The 18,992-nt window shown below is 40.8% G+C and overlaps 1 protein-coding gene across 5 annotated transcripts in view; it reads left to right on the top strand.

Moving 5' to 3' along the window:
* The window catches only part of GK (glycerol kinase), a 70,551-nt gene that overhangs the window by 5,625 nt on the left and 45,934 nt on the right, over positions 1–18,992 (top strand). For all 5 annotated transcript variants that reach the window (XM_045778900.2, XM_045778902.2, XM_045778901.2 and 2 more), the window contains exons 2-4: positions 4,535–4,608; positions 6,929–7,035; positions 15,140–15,217. In XM_045778900.2, coding sequence (XP_045634856.1) covers positions 4,535–4,608; positions 6,929–7,035; positions 15,140–15,217 — 259 coding nt within the window. The remainder of the gene's footprint in view (positions 1–4,534; positions 4,609–6,928; positions 7,036–15,139; positions 15,218–18,992) is intronic.

Raw genomic sequence — 18,992 nt, 5'->3', positions numbered from 1 at the left:
CTGAAACCAAGAGTCCAACGCTTAACTGACTGAGCCACCCAGGCGCCCCTCAGTATCATTCAGGACTTAGATGGTCAGTATTCCTTTTTTTTTTTTTTAAGATTTTATTTGTTTATTCGACAGAGATAGAGACAGCCAGCGAGAGAGGGAACACAAGCAGGGGGAATGGGAGAGGAAGAAGCAGGCTCATAGCAGAGGAGCCTGATGTGGGGCTCGATCCCATAACGCCGGGATCACGCCCTGAGCCGAAGGCAGACGCTTAACCGCTGTGCCACCCAGGCGCCCCCCCCCCTTTTTTTAAACCTCTCTTCAGCTTGTAATTGCCCTCCCCATAAAACAGAATCTAGAACTGAGAAGTGATTTGGACTTAGAGATGAATATAGTACAGGTGGCTTTGAATCCTCATTCCCACTGGGCGGTCGAACTGCCGGCTGGTGGTGGTAGTAACAACAGTAATAACAATGAAAATAGTTGTGGCAGCACCAGCGGTGGTCTCATACTACGTTCCTGCCCCATGTGAAATACTTGCCATGAGTTCTTCCATTTAATCCTTTGACAGAGAGAAAAGTCGAGGTTCAGAAAAGTTAAAGTCAAACCGCTGACGTGGGCAGGACTGGAGCTTGACCCCGCACCCCCGCTCTGTGTACCTCCCAGGCCGGTGCTCTTTGCCTCCGTGTTAACACCAAGCATGAAGTTCTCATCTGCCTCTCTGCCCAACACAAAATTCTGAGAACAAATTGATCTCTTTCTTGCTGCCTTTTTAAAAATTCAAATATAACCGCCGACATGTAACCTAGCGTAAGTTTAAGGTGTAGAAAGTGTTGTTTGACCCATTTATGTATTGTAATATGATGCCCACGGTTAACACCTCTATCATGCCACAGAATTATCATTTCTTTTTCATGCTGGGAACAATTGAGATCTAGTCTCTTGGCAGCTTTGAAGTTTATAATACAATATTGTTGGCTCTAATCGCTATGCTCTGTGTTAGATCTCCAGGACTTACCTGTCTACTAGTTCCAGGCTCGTAACCTGAACAGATCTCACTCTTTAAGCTTATGACCTAAAATATAAGCAGCTGTCCGCTGGACATCTCTGTCTATGCCCGAATAGAACCCCAAACAACACATTATCTGAAATGAACTCTGCGATCTCCTTAACCCCTTTGTGTTAACAACAACTGGTGCTACCCTATCTTGTGTCTTGTAAACTCTGCCTGTGCCAGCCTGTCCCCTGTCATCCATGAGTGTCCCTCCTTTTCCTCTACTCCTCCCCGTCCAAGCTCTTGACGCATCTAATTACTTATATCCTAAATTAAATCTCTCTCAGCAATGCACTTCAGTTTCTTTCGATCCCCACGGCTGCTCCCCCTCTGACAGGAGCCCTCAGCTGTCTCACCTGGATCCCCACAGACACATGGTAGCTGCTCTCCCCGCCTCGGCCTAGCCTCCCATCCCTTTCTCAGGCCCACACGCACTCCCTTCCAATCCACCTTAAGTCTTAGCCTAGAAGTTATCGCTTCTGATAGCCCTTCTCTCTGACCCCCACAAGTCTGAGTGAGGTGAACTTTTTCCTTTTATGTCCTAAAACTCCATATTTGCTGCCACTTAATGGAGGATGAAAAGATCATAATTTGTATTAGCATGATTTTGTACTGGAAAAGCACTGAACTGGCATGTAGAAAACTCCGAGTTTAGTCCCATGTGTGAGTATTGTCCAATCTTTCAGAGCTCACTTTGGAAGTATGAGAGCATTACATTAGGGCCATGGGTTTCAGTTTGTGTCATCATTTTGTTTTTTGCCCTAGAACTCCATTGTTAAGCTCTTTTCTGAAAGGGCCTAAATCTGGAAGCTCAAGTCAATAAAATGTGAAATCTGAGGTATGGCGTGGCCCAGAGGCTCAGCTGGAGCTCCCTGTCCCTCCTTTCTAGGTTCTGAAGGGTCCTGGAGATGCAAAGAGTACGTTTTGAAAATGCCAGCCCACAGGGTCTTGAGGATCTCTTCCAGGAAGCGTAGAGTCCTTGTGCCTTCAAATATTCCTTTTAATTAATTTTCGTAAAGAGAGCCTTCGATTCTGTGCTGTTGTGCGTCTGAAATTTTAACTGACTTAAACTTGGTGAATTTCAAATCCGAAAAGGGAGAGAAAGGTGAGGAACTTCTGTAGTTCTGAGGTCTTTCTCCTTTGCCACCTAATGAGTTTTAAACAATGACCATGCTAGAACTTTTATAAGACAGACCATATAGCCATTGCCATCTTCAGTTGACAGTGGCTTTTGAAATCTGTTGGAAAACATCAGACTAGCATTCTCGCTACTGGGTTGGCATTGTGTTCTCATATCTTTGTAACCCTCCAAGCAGAAAGGATTGTGGAAGCATCATTAGCCTTCTTTGTACATTTGTCCATCTGCAGACAAAGGGACAGACATTGAAACTCTTCGCAGGAATCTAGGTGTATGAGAAAAACATTACTGCAGAACTTTGCTGTCCTGTACTCTAGCCACTAGCAACTGTGGCTATTGACCACTTTCAATGTGGTTAGCCCAAGTTGAGATGGACCATAAGCATAAAATAGATACCAGATTTCAAAGACTTACTTCTAAAAAAGTAACAGGTCTCAATAATAGTTTTTGCTGTTGACCACGTGTCAGAATGATAATTTTTTAGATATATTAGCCTAAATAAAACATTAATAAAATTAATTTTACCTGCCTCTCTTTACGGTTTTTTTTAATAAAAAAAAACTTAAAATTGCATAAGTGGTTTGCATTGCATTTCTATTGGACAGTGCTGCAGTTGGTGAGTCTAAAAATATGAAACCTAGAAAGTATCCCACAAACTTGGAAGTGTTGCACAGGGTCAGCTCCTAAACCTCTGAAAGTAGTGTCTGTTTTCTGCACAGTTTCAGAACTCTGAAGAAGTAAGGAGGTCCGGGCTCCAGCCTGTTACATCCAAATGCTCCATGGTCCAATAAGCCAAACGGAGTTTACCAAAGTTCTTCCGTTTTCTCTGCCTATTCCAAAGTCCTACGAATCCATTATTAGTGTGAGGGTCCTGAAGTTAGCCTAGTTAAAACTACGAGATGATAGAACAGGGATCCTACTCCATTCAGAGCCCCATAGCTCTTGAGGTCTTTATGAATTCAGCCAACCAGAAGGGACACCTTGTCTCTTAACCCAGAGTCCCTTGAGGATTTGCAGGTAGACCCTAGAAGCAGCAGTAGTATGGATAAAAGTAATACAACTCCGGTTTCCTGTGAGAGATTTTCTGCCACATAACCATTTCTCATTTGACTTGATAATTTTCCTCCCAATAAGTACCTGGTAGACCCTATTTTTTCAGACATTCACCAAATATTTATTGTCAGCCCTATGCCAGGCACTCTTCAAGGCCCTAGAGATAATTCAGAATAGAACAAGAAAAAATGGAGTGAACATCCTAGAGCTACAGCCTAATGCTAAGTCGTAAATATAGGAGGCTATTACTTGGGTTCTGTCAAGTGCGTTTTATTTATGACCTGCCAAGTTAACCTTTGACTTGTAAGATATTTTATCTCCTCAAAGGACTTGAAAATTTACCTTCTTGCTTTCATTATATTTATCACTTCCTCCCAAAAGGGACATAGTGTGCTGGGGAGGGAGGGCAGCAGCCGCTCATGGGATGTTCTCTCTCTTTACTTTCCCTTTCGTAGACTGCATTGAGCAGGTAATTTTCTCCCACAGGAAACCTAGGTGTGGAAACACTTTCTTACCTAATTGGATGTAAGTTTACCACGGTAATTACAGTGATTTCGGAAGATGAGTTTAATTAAAATATGAATCCCGACTCTGAAAGCCTAAGGACTTTGGTACTCAAGTATAGGTAGGCCCAGGTGAAAAAGAATGTATATGAGAAAAGGTGGCTACGTTTTTTTTAAGTATTGTTTTAGTAGTGTTAAAATTATGGAGGATTGTATAGCCCTTCTTGGGTAGCTTTCATCCATTGGTTTAAATGTTTTATACCAAAGGTCAACAATTCATGACAAGTATGTCACAGGGAGCACTCAGCCAGGTGGATGCCAGGAAACACTTCTCCCCCTGTTGTTAATAGGGCCCTGTGTACCTTTGTAAGAGCTAAATGCATTGCTGCGCTTCCCTTCAAAGGAATTTGCACAGTGCCCTTCTCTGCCCCGGCATCCAAGATGGAAGCAGACTGGAACCTTACACCATCACCGTCAGCATTTTGCCACCTCTCTCTTATTCTTGGTTTTCCTATTCTCTCTTGAGATCCATGCTATTAATTGGTTGATGTATTCAATTTCTTACACCTGGAGCCAGTTTTTTTTTTTTTAAGAATAAGAAATTGCCCCTTTAGCTTCATGTTCAATAGATTTCTTTTTATCATGATTCTATTTGAAGAGAAGGTAGAACATTCTGTGTGGCATTTCATCTGATTGGACTTTTTCTATCAGTAACTGAGAACTTCAGTTGCTGAATAGCTTTGAACACCTTTGCTCTCTACGTGCATTTTCACCCTAATATTGCAATGTGTTTTTCAGGTTTTCAATTCAAAAACAGCCGAACTACTTAGTCATCATCAAGTGGAAATAAAACAAGAGTTTCCAAGAGAAGGGTATGTTTCCTGATTTAATATGTAAAGATACCTCATGTTTATTAATCCATCTCCCCTTACCAGCCCTGTGGCCTTGTAAAGTAAGCTTGACCAAACCGCTGCTGAGAAGACTTGAGAGAGAGGTTTTAGTCAAGGAAAGAAGCAATACCTTGGTGGCTCTGCAAAAAACACGTGGGTGATTGATGGCTTGGGAATTCAGTGACAGAAAAGGAAGGGATAATAAAGTAGTACGGCAAAGGAGTATTAAATATCAGAAATTCCACAATGACCTTGAAGGCATTTAGTTCTGTGTCCGTCCTTGGCGAACACCGCTTTGCTGATTGGAGTGTAAGCATTCACATCTCTCTTTATTTTTTTTTAAGATTTTATTTATTTATTCGACAGAGATAGAGACAGCCAGCGAGAGAGGGAACACAAGCAGGGGGAGTGGGAGAGGAAGAAGCAGGCTCATAGTGGAGGAGCCCGATGTGGGGCTCGATCCCGTAACACCGGGATCACGCCCTGAGCCGAAGGCAGACGCTTAACCGCTGTGCTACCCAGGCGCCCCAGCATTCACATCTCTTATCATCTAATGCTGAAGTCCTTCTTCTTGGGGATAATGTGCATATGTAGTAGTTGTGATTAAATAGAATGTTAAGTATATTATTTAAAATTTAATGATGTTTATGATACACCCACTTTGAAAACCTGTGGCAGTTTCTTATGAAATCAGCCATATATCTGTAGATTCTGCTCTTAGGAATGTATCCAAGAGAAACGAAAGCAGAAAGCATATGGCTGTAGAAAGACATACATGAATGTTTATAGCAGCTTTATTCATAATAGCCCAGACTGGAAACAACCCAAATGCCTGTCATCTGTAGGATGAATAGCAGTGGAATACCATGAGGCAGATTTTAAAACGTGAATTGGTGCTTGCAACAACATGGTTGATTTGTATTAATATCATGAAACAAAAAAGCTGAACACAAAGGAGTACGTACTACGTGGCTGTATCTGAGATATAAGAAGAGACTAAAGTAATCTAAGATGATAGAAATCCAAAACTTGGTTGCCTGTGGAGTATGTGATTCACTTGAAAAGGCATGGAAGAACTTTCAGGAGTGATAGGAATAATTCTATATCTTGACTGGGGTGTTGGTTAGATGGATACATACATTTGTTAAAATTCAACAGATCGTGTACTTTTGATCTGTTTATTTTACTTTAAAATTTAATTTGCTTTAAGAAAGAGAAAAAAAAACTTGATGCTGTTCCAAATTTTAGTATTTTCTTTCCATGAAAAATGTTCTCCTACGTTTTAGAGAATTACTTTAATAATAAACGCTATTGCTACAGTACCAGCATTAGAATGACTGTCCACAGGCCTAATCCCAGTGCAGTTTGGAGAGAGAGCACCTAGGTCTTGAAGAGACAGAAGTTAGAAATATGTGGAAGGAGGTTAAGTTTTTAGAAAAAGAATTGAGACAACTCAAAGCTCAGGAAAGGCTGGCAGGCTCAAGGAAGGCCATGAAGGAAGGCAGTTGGAATTCCCTCGTGCTTGCAGATTGTAGGGTAGGATTCTTAAAATTTGGGTCTTTTTTACTTGTGGTTTTCCTCAATTGCCATTTGCTTTTTCCACATTTCTCTTCCTTGTCATTTATTATGAGCCTTTCATCTTCATAAGGTCCTCGTACCTTACCAAAATGGCACCGGGATTAGGTCTGAAAATTGGAAGCAATCCCTTGTCTACGTGAAATCATTACTGGAAGAAATTTAAATTTTTTCCCCTAAAAATCACAAAATCGTTTGGGAGAAAAATGGGGCAGAAGAGGTTAATATACTTCTTTGACTTTCCAGAATTCCTTTTGCTTCATAAATAAATAAGTACACACACGAGTAAATAAGTAGATCAAATCAGTCCATCCATCCCAAGACTAATATATATATTTCAGTCTACTTAGAAATAGCTAGTGACTGGTGAGAATGTGTAGATGGTTTATTAAAAGTCATCGAAACCACAGGATATAAAGAATTGGGGACCTAATTCTTATTGGATTTGAAAAAATTATTTAAAAGTAGGTGAGTATCTGCTCTTTGTGGTCATTACTTGCCTTCTTTCAAATGATTAATTACTATATGAAGAATAAGAAAAATGTAAGGAAAATAGGCTTTTGTTTAAAATCATTTGTTTAGAATATTGGTGATGCTTTCCTTTGCTAATGTAATTTTCTTTGATTTATGCACCAGCCACACCCTCAGAAGTGCACATTTCTAGAGAAATAAATTACGTTTGTATTGCTTTCTTGTGGACTAACAAAATACATTCTTTTGTTCAAAGATGGGTGGAACAAGATCCTAAGGAAATTCTGCAGTCTGTCTATGAGTGTATAGAGAAAACATGTGAGAAACTTGGACAGCTCAATATTGATATTTCCAACATAAAAGGTATTTTTAATAGAATATTTGTCTCCATGTATGATTATCTCAATCAAATTTATTCATTCCTTCATTCAGCACATAATTGAATGCCTGTGCAGTGGCAAGCATTTCTGTGCAAACCAAGGATGCAACAATAAATGGGAAGATTAGGTCCCTGTTCTCATGAAGCTTTTATTCCAGTGGGTGTGAGCCCAACAATAACAGCAGACAAATACAAGCCGATCTCAGATACTGAGAAGTCCCATGCAGAAGCTAAAACTGATTGATACAGTGGGGTGAGCCTGGAGAGGCTTATTTTAGTTTGGTTGGGTAGAGAAGGCCTCTCTGAGGAGGGGACACTTCTGCTGAGGTCTCAGATGCCAAAAGGGGCACAAACAGCTGAGAGAAAAAAGTTTGAGGACAAGGAAGCAGCATGTGCAGCGTTCCTGAGGTGGGAATAAGCTTGGCCTACGTCTGGGTCAGAAAAAGGCCAGTGTGTCGAAAGTGGAGTAAAAGAAGGGTGAGGGCAGGGGTGCATCAGGGGTTTCAGTAGGAGCAGAAAGGGGGGAAACGGATAGGGCCTTGTCGGCCATGGTTAGGAGTTTGGGTGTTATTTCCCTAGCTGGTTGTATTTCTTTTGCAAATTCTAGTTTGATTGGTGTTAGTTGTCCTCCACGAGGAACTCCGTGGATTTCAGGTCTGGATGAACAGTGTCTCCAGAATTAAAGTTCACTCTCCTGCTCGACAGCACACAGGAGCCCAAGACAAGTAAACAGGCTGCTTCTTAAAGAGTTGGGAAGCCCTGTTTGCCTGTGCCTGGACTCAAGGAGCTACAAAGTATATAAAGAATTAAAACACCAGATACTCTCATTCATCCTCATGTGATAGAAGCAAAACATAGTATACACTGCTTTAACCCTGAGAACACAGGGGGCCCGGCTGGCTTCCTTGGTAGAACATGCGACTCTTGATCTTGGGGTTGTGAGTTCAGGTTGAGTACGGAGATTATTTTAAAAAATAAATTTAAGGGGCGCCTGGGTGGCTCAGTCGGTTAAGCATCTGCCTTTGGCTCAGGTCATGATCCCGGAGTCCTGGGATCGAGCCCCGGATCAGACTCCCTGCGCAGCGGGAGTCTGCTTCTCCCTCTGCCTCTCACCCCGCTCGTGATCGCTCCCTCTCTTTCTGTCTCTCAAATAAATAAATAAATAAATAAATCTTTTTAAAAAGTAATAAATAAATTTAAAAAACCGGAGAACATAAAATTTTCAGTGATTAAATTCTCTTGTATCAAAAGGAGTGGCCACACTGTTAGAGAAAAGGGAAACCTCCACACCCACTGCCTGGCTCTGCCAAACGTATCCACACACATTTCTGTCTTCTGTCTGCTCTCAGAGGGTCTCAGAAAGGCACCTTGTTCTCCAGAATAGCTTCCCAGCTGTGGCTGCATCTCATTTCCAAATGTTATAATGTGCCTCAAGCACACATTTTCCGGAGACTGTTTTCCTTACAAAGCTTTAGACCTCTTCCCACATGGCACTTTAGTAGCCCCAGAGCCTTCCTCCGGGGCTCTTATTTCCCTTTGGGTTGTTTTAGGGTTTGGGTTTTTTTTTTCCTAAAAACATGTTCCAATTATAAATTATGATTTTATTTTTATTAATTTTTTAAGCGGGCTCTAGGCCCAACATGGGGCTTGAACTCACGACCCCAAGATCAAAGAGTTGCATGCTCTACTGACTGAGCCAGCCAGGTGCTCCTGGTTTTATTTTTTATTTTTTTAATTTTTTTTTAAAGATTTATTTATTTATTTACTTGACAGAGATAGAGACAGCCAGCGAGAGAGGGAACACAAGCAGGGGGAGTGCGAGAGGAAGAAGCAGGCTCATAGCGGAGGAGCCTGACGTGGGGCTCGATCCCATAACGCCGGGATCATGCCCTGAGCTGAAGGCAGACGCTTAACCGCTGTGCCACCCAGGCGCCCCATCCTGGTTTTATTTTTAAATAAGAATGCCTACCATCCATAATTCCACCAACAACAATTATAACACCCTACAGTATTTCGAAAGGCTTTTTCTAAGTACATTTTCTTAACTGTGATTGTAACTTTTCACAGGCAGTATTAAGCAAAGTTGAACCAGAGATTTTGAAGTCAGTGTTTAACTAGTTAATTTGACTCGCAGCACTCATTGTTGAGAAAAATACCTCCTGAAAAAGAATGTACAGGTGAAGCATGAACCTCCTAGCTACAGTGTACTCACTTGGGTTTATATGTGCCGATGATGAGAGGATCTGTAACTAACAGACTGTGGGGCCAGGAAATTATATATATTTTATGCACGTAACTCTTATAAGCTCCTGAATGGGAGATAAAGCAGAATGGAGAACTACAGAACCTGAATATGTAATTCTGAGAAAGGGAATTAAAATTAGGCACTATTAAGAGAGGCATGTATGCTGGGATTAGCAGCCAGAAAAGTTTTGTTTTGGTTTTGGTTTTATCTTTTATTTAAATTCGATTTAATTAACATATATTCTATTATTAGTTTCATAGGTAGAATTTCGTGAAGTTTTGTTTTTGTTTTTTTTTAAGATTTATTTATTTATTTTAGAGAGAGAGCGCGCATGCCTGAGCATGCAGAAGCATGAGTGGGGGAAGGGGCAGAGGGAGAGGGAGAGAAGCAGACTCCCCGCTGAGCAAGGAGCCCAACATGGGGCTGAATCTCACAACCCTGAGATCATGACCTGAGCGGAAATCAAGAGTCTGGTGCTCAACTGGCTGAGCCACCCAGGTGCCCCAGAGAAGTTTTCTTTAAAAAAAAAAAGAAGAAGAAGAAGAAGACACAGGAGGGCCTGGCTGACTCAGTAGGTAGAGCTTGTGACTCTTGATCTCAAGGCCGTGAGTTCAAACTCCACATAAAAAAAAAAATCTTAATACAGAGGATTTTAGGGTAAAAGTGACGAGAAGTTGGAACAGTGAAAAAGTTCAGAGGCACTGCCTCAGGCCTATGTGCCCTGAGGAGAAACCAGGAATGGAGACGTGTTTATGGCTGCAGAAGAATCCTGAGAAGCTATTTCACTGGACTTTGACCGTCTGCAAGAAGAGCAATTTTCCTTGGCACAAAGGAATCAAATTAAGGTAGAAGGGAAAGAAGGAGTGGTCTGGGAGGAACCTGTGACCAATGAGTCAGAGAGAAAATAGCTCTAGATTACATTCTGAATATAAGTTCGAATGAGCCAATAAAGAAAGGTAGCCCAAAGGGCATAGGATAGTGACTCAGAGACCGTAGCTAAGCGAGCAGCCAGTCTGGTTATGGAAAATGAGCATAGTGGGGAAGAATAGGAGATTTCACCGGACCATGAGTTCACTGTGATCCCACAGTGTAAAGCTGTCACTAAAACTATCACGTTCACGGTATTCCAATTTAGCAGTCCATTGCTGAGGTCCCACTGAGTTCTCTGGCCTCTGGTGTGTTCTCAGTACTGCTGGGCAGTTCCTTTATGTGTCCTGCTTAGCTCAGTCCCATTCTCTGCAACTGTTAGTCCACTCTCTCCTCGATAATATTGATGACAATGAGGGGCACCTGGGTGGTGCAGTCCGTTAAGCGACCAAATCTTAGTTCCAGCTCAGGTTGTGATCTCAGGGTCGTGGGACCGACCCCTGACTCGGGCCCCACGCTCCGTGTGGAGTCTGCTTGGGAGTGTCTCTCTCTCTGCCCCTCCTGCTCGTGCTTTCTCTCTCTCTAAAATAAATTAATTACTTAAAAATAATACTGATGACAATGATGGAAGCAGTAAGGAACATTTATTGAGCAGTTACTATGTGCCAGGCACTGTCATAATACGCATTAACTCAGGGATTCCTCATTGTAACCCTGTTAGGTGGGAACTATTACCTCTGTTTTACAGAAGATAAAACAGATTGAGATCCAGGATCATGCTGCTAGGAAACAGAAATTCGAATTTGAACCCCAACAGTCTGGCTTCAGAACCTGAGCTCTAATTGAATAGTGCCCCAAACTCATGATCCGATTTTGCTTGAGCCCATTTGAGCAGGTAATCTTGTGTGCTACTTCACAGAGGACATTGAGGCTCTGGGGGCTTACTTCCTCATTTCCTGTGCCCGTACTTAATACCTAGAACTCTTTTTTTTTTTTAAGATTTTATTTATTTATTTGACAGAGAAACAGCCAGCGAGAAAGGGAACACAAGCAGGGGGAGTGGGAGAGGAAGAAGCAGGCTCCTAGCGGAGGAGCCCGATGTGGGGCTTGATCCCAGAACGCCGGGATCACGCCCTGAGCCGAAGGCAGACGCTTAACCGCTGTGCCACCCAGGCGCCCAATACCTAGAACTCTTACCCACTTCCCCGCATCACAAGGAAAGCAATAGCCTTCTGTCCTTCCTGAGGCTCCTCCCTCCACCTGTGCATTAATCTCATCCCCTCCTGTCACTACAAGAATCAAGACCATGTCGCATTGATTTCCAGCTCCCCTGCCCCCCCATTCTCCTTTTTCTTTCATCTTTATTCCTACAAACATTAGTGTCTTCTGTTTTTAAGGAAATGCTCCCAAATCTCTTCCTTTTACCCTGTGCCTCTAAGTTTCTTGAAGTAGACCGTCAGTCATCTTTGTACCTTTAGGAAAGGTGTTCTAGTACGTAAATTTGCATTGGATTTAGATAAACTGTTAGCTAGACTCTCTAAGAAAAAAGAAAGCGTTCAAATACATAAATGAAAGGGAGAAAGTTACTACTGATACTAAAGAAATACAAAGCATCGTAGGAGAATACAATGAAAAATTCTAGGCCAATAAGTTGGACAACCTAGAAGAAATTGGTAAATTGCTGGAAAACTACAATCTTCCCAGACTAAATCTTGAAGAAATAAAAAATCTGAATAGGCCAAACATTAACAAAGAGCTTGAATCAATAATCAAAAACTAAACTAAACTATAAAGCCTCTGCACAGCTAAGGAAACCAACAAAATAGGCAACCTACTAAATGGGAAAATGTATTTGCAAATCATATATCTGATAAGGGGTTAATTTCCAAAATTACAAAGAACTCCTACAACTCAATAGCAAACAGTCCAATTAAAAAGTGAGCATGAGACCCAAATGTCATTTTTCCAGAGAAGTCCTGCAGATGCCAACAGGCATGTGAAAAGATGTTCTTCATCACTCATTATCAGGGAAATACAAATCAAAGCCACAATGAAATATCCCATCACGCCTATCAGAATGGCTGTTCTCAAAAAGACCGTGACAACTGTTGGCGAGGATGTGGAGGAAAGGGAACCCTTGTGCGCTGTTGGTGGGAATTCAAACTGGTGCAGCCACTCTGGAAAACAGTATGCAGTTTCCTCAAAAAAGTGAAAACAGAACTACCACATGATCCAGCAATTCCACTTCTGGGTATTTATCCAAAGAAAATGAAAACACTAATTCGAAAAGATAAACACACCCCTATGTTCATTGCAGTTATGCACAATAGCCAAGATAGGAGCAACCAAAGTGTCCATTGATGGATGAATGGAGTATACAATGGAATATTATTCAGCCACTAAAAAGTGAAATCTTGTCATTTGTGACAACATGGGTGGACCTTAAGCGTATGCTAAGTGAAATGAGAAGACAAGCACTGTTAAGACTTTACTTTTATGTGGAATTAAAAAAAAAAAAACAACCACAGAACAAAACTCATAGATGGAGAGAACAGATCGGTGGCTGCTGGTGGGAGGGGGGCAAAATGGAAGAAAGTATGGATGAGGTACAAACTCCAGTCATGAAATAGGTAAGTCATGGGGATATACTGTACAGCATGGTGACTATAGTCAACAATATTGTATTGCATATTATATAACTTTGTTTGGTGACAGGAGGATACTAGATTTACTGTGATCTCTTTGCAGTGTATACACCTACCCAATCATGTTGTATACCTGAAGCTAATGTTATGTGTCAATTATAGACCTCAATAAAAAATATATATTGTTCATTTTACATAGGCCAGTTTTCATTGCTGTCTATTACACATAAAATCTCCTTAAAGTAAAATCTAAGTAATTACTTTTTTATTTAGATTTTAGTGTATTGTTCTAAAAATAAACTGTTGTTTTGAGCTTTAAAAAGAAGATTATTTAGAACAAGGGAACTATTGGTGCCCCTCAGCTCTGTACTGGTGAGAACATTCCTATTGTGTTTTATTCTGGGTGTACAATTTGAACAGTATGGACAGGAAGTTGCGTGTTCCTAGGAGGGGTGATGAAGGGATTTTAAATTTTTTTTAAAGATTTTATTTATTTATTTGACTGACATAGAGACAGCCAGCGAGAGAGGGAACACAAGCAGGGGGAGTGGGAGAGGAAGAAGCAGGCTGCCAGCAGAGGAGCCTGACGTGGGGCTCGATCCCAGAACACCAGGATCACGCCCTGAGCCGAAGGCAGACGCTTAACGACTGCGCCACCCAGGCGCCCCTGGTGAAGGGATTTTAAATCATGCCACGTGAAAGGGCGCCTGGCTGGCTCGGTCGGTAGAGCATCTGACTCTTGATCTTGGAGTTGTGAGCTTGAGCCCCATGCTGGGCATAGGGATTACTTGAAATAAAAAGAAATAAGCCATGCCATATGGTGGGAGCAGTGGAAGGAAATTGGACTGTTTAGCTTACACAGGGGAAGACCTGGGGAACAAGAGAGCTGCCTCAAGTTTGTGAAAGACTCGCATGTATGTAGAAGACATATTAACCTTACTCCATGTATCTCCAAGCCTGTAGCTAAGAGCTATATGTGAAAGCTACAAGGAAGACAACTTTTTTTTTTAATAACAAAGTTGTGAATAAAGATTGGTCTGCCTCGAGAGAGGTAGTGAGTATTTTGTCACTAGAAGTGCTGTCTGAATGGTCACATGATGAATGGTTTTGGGGGGATTTAAGCGGAAGACCTGTTACTGATTATATAACCTTTAAAGTCGGTCCTCATCTTACATTCTGAGAGAGTTCGATCCTTCAGGCCAGTGTGTTCAACCGAGGCTGCATGATAGAATCACTTGGGGAGTTTTAAAGAAAAATACTAATGTTCAGATCCTACCCCAGTCTGTTAAATTGGAATGTTTGGGTCATGGCCTGGGCATTGAGACTGTTTTTAAAAGCTCTCTGGTTGCTTCTAATGTACAGCCAAGTCCGAGAACCTCTGATTTAGCTGAATCAAGCTGAATTGAATAAAATGGTATGGATTAGTATTTTACTTAGAAGAACTATAACTGCAGCGTTGGAGTTGTGTGAAGGTCAGCACAATGTAAATGTCATCACATACTGTATTTATGCCTGGTTCAAATTCCGATGTCTTAGAACATATTCCGATACGGGAACAAAATAATTTCTGAAGAACCACAGCAGGAGGTTGCCCAGAGTGAAGGATTTTATCTGTAGCTGTTTTTTTTTTATTATGTTCAGTTAGCCACCATATAGTACATACGTAGTCTTTGTTGTACTGTTCAAGGATTCATTAGTTACGTATAACACCCAGTGCGCATCACCACACGTGCCCTCCTTAATACCATCACCCAGCTACCCCATCCCCCCCCCCGAAACCCTCAGTTTGTTTCCCGGAGTCCAGAATCTCTCACGGTTTGTCTCCCTCTCTGATTTCCCCCCCTTCAGTTCTCCTTCCCTTCCCCAATGGTCCTCTGTGCTATTTTCTCAAAGGGCAGGCACGCGCACCCAGAGGGAAATTTTACCTATGGCAATTCGTAAATAAATGGATGAGGTGATTATTGGTCTCCATAGAATAATAATCGAGTATTGTAAATTTGGAATTAGTGCATTCCCTTTTTTATGGGGTAACCTGAGCGCCTTTCATTTGGCTATTGATCTGGGTCCATGTTGTCGTGTGCCCGTGGTGGAGCGGGAAGCAATCTTGCAGAAATAGAAAGAAGCACTTGACAGTGGCTGTTTACTTTTCTCAGAGCTGCTCACAGACAGTATATTGAATACCACTACAAAAGTGCCAAATATTTTTTCGAATTGTTACGTTTAGTTATGCCTGTAAAAAAAAAAAAAAAAAAACACATGACAACTATTCTCCTGAAGTAGTTTTCTGCTTGTTTAATTTGTTTTCCCTTCTGTTTAATCTTCTCTTTCAAGCTATTGGTGTCAGTAACCAGAGGGAAACCACTGTAGTCTGGGACAAGTTAACTGGAGAGCCTCTCTACAATGCTGTGGGTAAGCTGTTGTTCATGGAGGCCAAACACACGGCCTTTGTCCACTTGCACACATTGGCACCCTGAAACGTCTGGCTGAGATCGCATGCAGTCGTGTTTCCTGTACTCAGATGGGATGGCCAGAATAGTTCTCTAAGAAGTTAGTTGTCCTATATTTACCATCTTCAGGTGTTTATTCACATCTCGAATTAAGTCTTTCTCTTGCGTTCTCGTTTTCCTGATTATTTGTATTATGCGATTGGTTCAGTGTTGCCACAACTGTTTCGTAGTCCCTGCTGTTTCTGACATCTAAAAGAGATCTCACCTTCTCCCTTCAAAAATCAAAATTATGCATGTTCATAGTCATCTGTCTATAAAGTACTTAGGTACTTGTTCTTCCCATCTAGTAATTTGAATTGACTTATCTGAGGTTATGAAAATAAAATTCTCAACATTTTAGCTCCTTCTGCTACACATGTGGCTATTTCAGCAGGGGTTCAAAAACTCAAAATTGCAAATACACTAACATTAGGTATCACATCTTCCTTAAATGTAAATGACCATGAGTATAATGTGGCATATCTTCGCACGTGACATTTGGGCGCTAATGACACTGTCAGTTGCTAAAAGGAAAATTTTGTTGTAAATATACAGTCGCTAACATGTACCATTCTATTCACAAATAGCAAAATGCAAGTTTTTGTCAATAAAATACCAGGTTGTCAGGTGGGGAATGGAGGCAGAAATTGTCAGAGATGGGATGATTTCTAGAGTGAGCTATTTTTACTTGATAGTTATTTTAGTATAGTTACTTTAGTGTAGTGATTGGAAGAAAGTGATATTCAAGCAGAAAATATACTAAAACGATGCCTTGTAAGAGTAGCATGAAACCTTTGGAAATAATCTTTATAAAAAATTAAGGTATTTAATGTTATTGTGTCATCAGAGACCATTTAGTATGTCTTCTGTACTTGCAATAAAAAATTAAAGACTCATAAAATGTCGAAGAATTGCAACCATAGGTCCTGTTACACAAAAGTACGTGTTTTAAATCTTTATTTAGTTCTCATTCTCATGAGCAAATCATTTTGAAAACAAGTAAAGCAGGATATTACAATTTTAATAACTGATACGTAGCAGGTATTCTTTCACGGACCACTATTTGCCAACTTCTTGAACTAGTTTAAGGTTTTACTTTTTTTCCCTTAGGGAAAAGGAAGGACCCTCTCAAAGGAACCAGAAAGTTCCTGTTAAACTCTAAACTTTGAATTGTAAAAATGCAACTTTGGACTTTGAGTTGTCATTTTAAAATAATGCAAGTAGGTTAGTTCAAGTTATACTTAAAGTAAAAGATTTAAGTAAATATTTTACCAGAAATATTTTCTTTTCTGATGGCTTATGTACTCATCTCCTTTTCTTCTACCTTTGTCCCTCTGTGCCCCATCCTATGTGCTTTTCGTATTAATTAATACTGCGTCTATGGGACATGAAGAACTTTTTTCAGTACCGAACCATGCCCATCATGTCTTGAGAACCTGTTATGCGTTTGGTGCTACACTGGGTGTGTTATAGAGGAGATGAGTTACTGGCCAGTTTCATAAACACTTTGTAATCTAGTTTTGGTAAGAGACTAACACAAAATTAGAGTATTGTTGATACACTATGCTGCTAAAATGAATAGGAATTAGAGCAAGTACATGTTAGCATGGATTTTGAATTTGGGGCATACCTTTGGGGGAGCTTGAACTCCATCTTAGGCTTGAAGAATGTGTTGGATTACATAAGAAAAGGGAAAATTGAAGGCTAGTGTGAACAAGCTGTGAAGGTGAAAATGCCTGCACATATTTCACCGAAGAGTGAAGAGACTGAATAGACTCGTGGATAGGATGACTTATTTATTAATAGAACTAGCAGGGATGATAATGCTCAACAAGTGCTGACGTTACTGGGTACGGCGGATTGTGCTAAACACTTTGCCCATATTATTTCATCTCAATGACCCCGAAGCAGGTTTTACTTGCCTTATCTTATAAATGAGTTCCGGGGGCGGGGAGGGGACAGCTATACAACTTTGCCCAACGCCATATAGCTGTAAGTAGAGGTAAACCCACAGTTTGAACATAAACCTCTCCAAGCCCAAAGCCTGTGTTCTCCTTTGGATAAAAAGGGGTTGGTGAGCATATAGGGGCACAGAAAGCCGTGCACTGGGTAACATGGGACAAAATGAGTAATAAACGAGAGTTTACCTTCCCATATGGTGGAATGGGTTGTTTCGAATGCGCCTGTCTACTGAGAACAGCTCGAGAAGTTGTACAAAACAAAATAAAACTGTCTGAGGGACTGGAAGGCTACCAAGGCAGTGAGGAATTGTGGGACCAAGATCCAGGAGGAAGGAAAGCCCAGAGAGATAAGCCTGGCATTTGGTGCTGCTTACTCTGTAAAAGTACTTGTCCATTCTAAGGGGCGTACCTGAGACTAAGCAGCATTTTCATAGGTTCGTGGAAAGAGGGAGGCAAAAGGTAGTCAGGCTGCCAGGGGTAGAGATGAATGTGGGCAAAATCCTAGACTTTTGATTGCGACTATGAAGGGCCAACCCTAGAAGTGAGGTAAACTGGGAATACACTGCCCATCACAGAAGTTAAAGCCCAGATTCAAGTAATTTAAAGCACTGAGTGGATTATGGTGACCTATTCAGAAGTAAAAATGAACGTTTTCTGGAGGAAAATTACCTCTAGTTTTTCACATATGATTTCTAGTTTTCTATTTTAAAAAAACCGAGCATACAAAACAAGACATGACTAAAAACCAACAGAAACAAATAACCGTAGAAACCAACCCATAGGAAATCCCAGTATTAGAGTTATCAAGCTTTAGTCATGATCAACATGTTTAAGGAATTCCTTGACAAGACTGATCACCTTAGCCAAGAGTTAGGAATTTAAAAATAGAAATTCTGGAACTCTATTAAAAACTCAGTTGATGAGTTTTATATCAGATTAGACACAGCTGAAGATGGATTAGTGAACTGGAAGAGAGATCCGAAGTAAACATCCAGACTGGAGCACAGAGAGACAAAGGTTTAGAAAACGGAAAAGAATCTGGGAGAAAGATGGGAGAAGGTGAGGAGGTCTAACATATTTGTAATTGAAGTCCTAGGAGAAAAGGAAAGAGAAATGATAAGGTTTTTCAAAACCGATGAAAGATATCACAGATTCAAGAAGCACTGTGATTCCCAGGCAAGATCAATACACAGAAAGCCATATGTAAACATATGCGGAGACCTGAAGATAAAAAGAAAAATTTTTACTTAGCCGGGGGATATGACCTTCAAGAGAGCCACACTGGCATTCAGTTGATTTTTTTTAAAAAAGATTTTGTTTATTTATTTGACAGAGAGAGAGTACAAGTGGGAGGAGAACAGGCAGAGGGAAAGGTGCCCTCAGTTGATTTTTCAATGGAAACAAAGTAAGTCAGAATATAATAGAATGAAATCTCTGAAGTGCTAAATGAACGTAACTTCCATCTAGGATTCTATACCTGTGAAATATTCTTAAGTAATTAAGGTGAAATATAAAGGCAAAGACAAACAAAACCTGAATTTTGATGGCATAAAACCATTAATATCTTATGATGTTCAAAATCTTTTAGGAATTAAAATATGCAACAATGGTTGTACATGAAAGGAATTTGGGGTAGACGAGTCTAAGCTGTTTTGAGGTCCTTGTATTGTCAAGGATGCATGTTGTAATAATCTCCAGGGTACGCAATGAGAATAAAATAGTGTATAATTAACAAGC

This window comes from Ursus americanus, chromosome X (genome assembly GCF_024610735.1).
Source record: "Ursus americanus isolate L20-20 chromosome X, mUrsAme1.1.p, whole genome shotgun sequence".
Classification (NCBI taxonomy): domain Eukaryota; kingdom Metazoa; phylum Chordata; class Mammalia; order Carnivora; family Ursidae; genus Ursus; species Ursus americanus.
Note: the sequence above shows the minus strand (reverse complement) of the source record. Positions and strands in the feature narration are given on the sequence as shown.